This window comes from Phaseolus vulgaris, chromosome 3 (assembly GCF_051622355.1).
Source record: "Phaseolus vulgaris cultivar YP4 chromosome 3, ASM5162235v1, whole genome shotgun sequence".
In the NCBI taxonomy this organism is placed as follows: Eukaryota; Viridiplantae; Streptophyta; class Magnoliopsida; order Fabales; family Fabaceae; genus Phaseolus; species Phaseolus vulgaris.
The window spans coordinates 21,413,670-21,417,936 of NC_143500.1; the positions used below are offsets into that span (position 1 = coordinate 21,413,670).

A 4,267-nucleotide genomic window follows, 5' to 3' on the forward strand; every position below is an offset into this window, starting at 1 on the left:
ACAACTTGTTTGTTTTCTATTGAGATAACGATACCTTAACACGGTTTTATTCACATAACACTCAAAAAAATTATTATTTTATCATAATATAATATTTTATTTCAGAAAACGATGATAAAATAGTTATTTTTTACTATTCCAGTAGTAAAAAAACTTTATATATATATTATACGATGACAAATCATATGAATTCGGGTAATAAAAAATGAAAAAGTTCTTCTTTAACCCCACTCTTTACAAATAAATCTATTATACAATAGAATAAAATATTATATTATAATAAAATAATAATTTTTGTAAATTTTAAATGAATGAAAATGGTGTAAGTTCTATCATTACCCATAAAAAAATAGGATAAAGTTGGTTTGATAATCTAATAATAAAAAACAACTACTTTATATCATTTAATTATAAATTTACTTTTTTATTGTATTTTTTTTTTCAAAACTGTCACATAAAAAATTATATATGAACTACTAGCGTTATCATCATTTTTGTTTATTTAACTGAAAGATTGATTAGAAATTCAAAATAAAAAGGATGTATTATAAAGCTAAAAGTTATTTAAGTTTATCTATAAAATGATGAGCATTAATAGTATACTTGGTTACAGTGGCTTTCTTTCCAACTTTACAAAGTAATCAAATTTCAGCTTCACTGGGACATGCTTGGGCTAATTTTTGAAGGTTTTCAATGATCATTACTAGTTTTGTGTTAAATCGATTCACAAAGCACTTTGGCAGCCATCCTGCAGGATCCAACTGAAAACAAAACAAAACAAAGAGAAAGCAGTGAGAAGTTATGTTAACGAGGAATGCAAACAACATTTTTATTCTAGGATTATTAATTACCTGAACAACATAAGTGACCACACATGAATCATCTCCCAGCTTCTCTACCACCCAACCTGACTGAAGCAACAGTCCTCTGATCGCATTACTTTGCTTCGGATGCAACCCTGCAGCTATTTCCTTTGGCAGTGAAGCAACTGCTACCACCTACAACACCCCATTAAAATTTTGTTCAATGATTTCAAACACAAAAGCTACATTAGTACTCACTAAGGTAGTAAAAGTTTTGATGTTGGTAGGATTTTTCGTACTAACCAAGGTGCCATCTTCCATGGTTTCACGGCGTTCATAGACAATGAATTCCCTGTTTCTGAAGAGAGGCTTAGAGTTATCTCCGAACCTAAGGCGAATTATGCTGAGGTTGTCTTCAAGATCTTTTATGTACCTGGCTTCCACCAGATCAGAGTCCCATTGCTGGCTTAATAAAATAATAAAAAACTAAGATCAGAATGTAATTCCTTAATCAAATTGAACCCCCATGACAAGGAACAGACTACATTCACATGTACAAAGAAGAGGAATAAAGAAGAAAGTAAAAGACGAGGAATCGTGCAATTTTTTGTCATTCCTATGTATGCCAGCCACAAACTAAAAAATAAAAATAGGATTAAGGACATGCTAGAGACAAAAGTTTTCTTTTCAACATGCTGGATGGGAATCTAATCCTCTTAACTCTCCTGTTTATGGTTTACTCTTTTTTTTTTTTTTTCTCTTTTTCCTTTTCTTTTCCTTTTATTCACATTCACCTCCCTCACAAAATATCACTTTATTTTCTGTCATTTTTCTGAGAAAATTGGCATTCACCTTTGCAGCATCAATGGCATTGGCCACTGTGATGAACTGTTGGGGAGAGACAGATCTAAGAACCCAACGGCTGCGAAATGTGTGGAGTGAGCCTGACCTGCGTTTTGATATCTCCACTCCGTTGTCAAGAGTTAGAACCTTCCATCCATCATTGTCATTTCCTCTGTTTGTATCTGAAGCTGCCAATAACTCTTGTATACAGCTTTCACTTGCAAACTGCACATACCTTCTTAGGGAGTCCTCGCTAATAGACCTTCAACAAAATCATGGTGAGAGAGAATCTTAATTTCTTGAACAGATAAGTCATAACAAGATTGAACAAACTTGTCACTGCATGTGTCAAACACGAACAGACAGACTCTCAGGAAAAAATTTCTCATCAGAAATGAAAATGCTTAGTTTAGTTTGGTATTCACCAGGATCGGCTGCAAGGTGCAGGGCTGCTGTTCATCGTGGCTGGAATGAGGGGTATCAATGGCCTACTGGTGTTGAATTCTTTACAACAATAAAACACTTGGTAAATTGGAAGGCGTATACAATATATATATTTATACACGTGTTGTGTTGTGAGGTGTGATGTGATGATACGAGTGGTTTAAAGAGAGGTTGAGAAGTGCAAAATAATATGAAGTGGGTAGAGGTGATTGTTGCACATGCAGTGCCAGAAGAACCTTACATGATTAGAGCAATAACCCTCTCTCTAGATAAAAGATAGATTCTTTTCTTCCAAAAAGGCAGCAAGAACAAGGAAAGAAAATATGATGCACATGGAGTGTTGGTGGCTTTTGTGAGGGGAACAAAACATTAGAAAACAAAATACAAGAAATTCATCCACAGATAGAGAGTTATATGTATTTCATATAGAAAATCAAATAAGAACAAGAAGATTCAAATACCACGCATAGTTTAACTAGGGAATTTGTAGCAAGAAAGACACAGTGACACTTGATGGTTTGAACCGTGTGGTGTATGGGGTATGGTTTTACATACAAAGAAAAAGTGTATTTGATTGTTGTTTATTGTGGTGTATCTTGAAAGGAGAATCCCCACCACTTTGGAATGTGAGACCCCAGTCACGTGTGATGATAGTTGATAGAGCTGGATTGCATTTGAAACAGCAAGGCAAGCAGAGCGGTCCCAATGAAGTGTTTGGCAGGGTATTTGGGATTGTCCTAAGCGTAACGTTAGGTGCAGTAGCAACAACTAACTTCCCATTCTATTTAACCAAAAACTTCTTTCCTACACTTTAATTTATATTATATACTAAGCCACATATGCTTCTGATATGTGACCACACTTGTGTTGAATTCCACATGCTCTAGTTTGTGGAGCAGTTAAACACCGAAGTGGGCGCCGAGTAGTGCTCCTTTTTCACACATTTAACAAAGTGACAGCAACGTTACGCTATGATAAGTGATGTACATGTGTACAATGCTGGTGTTTTAAAAAAGACACCCAAAACAAACTATAATGAAAGCAAGAAATTTATCCATTTAGATACACCTTCTACAATTTCATTACATTCATTATTACATCCACCTTATGAAATATAAATAAACAAAGGAGTGGTTATGTTTATTTCAATTCATTTGTGTGTAGCTCTTGTTAGAAGTAGCATGCTAGGACAATTTAGTGGAACAAAAGTACAGGAATTATTTTTAAAAGGAACAGAATTCTATGTAATATGTGCCAACTGTAAATTGAAAATAGAAAATGGTATAGGGTAGCATGAAGAAGGTCCAACTTGCATCATGCTTAATTAGATAAACTGTGATTTTGTATTGATCTATGAATCCAGGTTGTCCTGTTTCCAACATTAGGCATATTGACAACTGATCCTGCCTTAAAATGCCAAGTAAACTTACAAAAGCATTTATTACAAAGCATATCATCCAACTGCTTTTCTCCAATCCAATCATTGCCCATATATATATATATATATAAAGGGGGAAAGAATTTTGAATATGATGTTTAATTACTATTTCTAGCAGGAACAGGATCATGACTTTCAAGATCATCCACTTAAAAGACAATACCCAGAATAATACTTAAAAGGAGATCCACTTTTGCTTTCCATGCTTCAAACCAAAAAATGTAGCACATTCTTTAATACTTATTTTTGGTCCAGCAATTCTCCATGCTCTTGGATTTAGATTTTATAACCTAATTGGGAGAAGAATTTTACTAAACATTGGCTTCAAAGTAACTATTTATATGGCACTTAGTTTTTCTGTCTATCTTTTCAAAAACGATCTTGCGAGAGAGCAGTGTATTTACTAGAAGGCTTGATTCCCGTAAAAAAAATGGATGACCTACTCAATGGAGGAGCTGAAACCAACCTCTGGCTGACAAGGAAACAGCCACTAGACCTTTGCTTACTGCTATACTAAAACTACTAAGATATCTAGGTTAGAACTATAGCTATATTCAGATTAAGAAAACAAGAGTAAACTAAATTCTTCTCTCTACTCTATCATTTATGATGATCTCAAATGATCAAAATTTAAGAGTGGGCTTGATGGACCGTGGTGTAATAGCCACCATGGTCAATTGTAATACAACTACATTATTTATGTCACATAACATAAGTCCAGTGGGAACCTAGAACATGA

The 4,267-nt window shown here is 34.1% G+C and overlaps 1 protein-coding gene across 4 annotated transcripts; it reads right to left on the reverse strand.

Moving 5' to 3' along the window:
- Nucleotides 1-518: 518 nt before the first annotated feature.
- Nucleotides 519-2,842, reverse strand: LOC137806875 (Polyketide cyclase/dehydrase and lipid transport superfamily protein). 4 transcript variants are annotated; one of them, XM_068607221.2, is made up of 6 exons: nucleotides 2,706-2,842; nucleotides 2,072-2,150; nucleotides 1,656-1,908; nucleotides 1,107-1,265; nucleotides 852-998; nucleotides 519-761 (listed from the first exon to the last, which is right to left on the reverse strand). In XM_068607221.2, exons 2-6 carry the CDS (start codon nucleotides 2,104-2,106, stop codon nucleotides 642-644), a joined length of 714 nt encoding a protein of 237 aa, XP_068463322.1. In that variant the 5' UTR covers nucleotides 2,107-2,150; nucleotides 2,706-2,842; the 3' UTR covers nucleotides 519-641. The 4 variants fall into 4 exon arrangements, with proteins under 4 accessions (XP_068463322.1, XP_068463320.1, XP_068463321.1 ...); XM_068607219.2 differs by lacking the exon at nucleotides 2,706-2,842 and adding an exon at nucleotides 2,552-2,681; XM_068607220.2 differs by lacking the exon at nucleotides 2,706-2,842 and adding an exon at nucleotides 2,332-2,610.
- Nucleotides 2,843-4,267: the final 1,425 nt, after the last annotated feature.

Bases quoted from the DNA above. Each gene is read 5' to 3' on its own strand.
- LOC137806875 (XM_068607219.2), bottom strand. The intron at 999-1,106 runs GTTAGTACGAAA...GGGGTGTTGTAG, and splicing joins CCATGGAAGATGGCACCTTG to GTGGTAGCAGTTGCTTCACT. The intron at 762-851 runs GTAATTAATAAT...TTTTGTTTTCAG, and splicing joins TGGTCACTTATGTTGTTCAG to TTGGATCCTGCAGGATGGCT.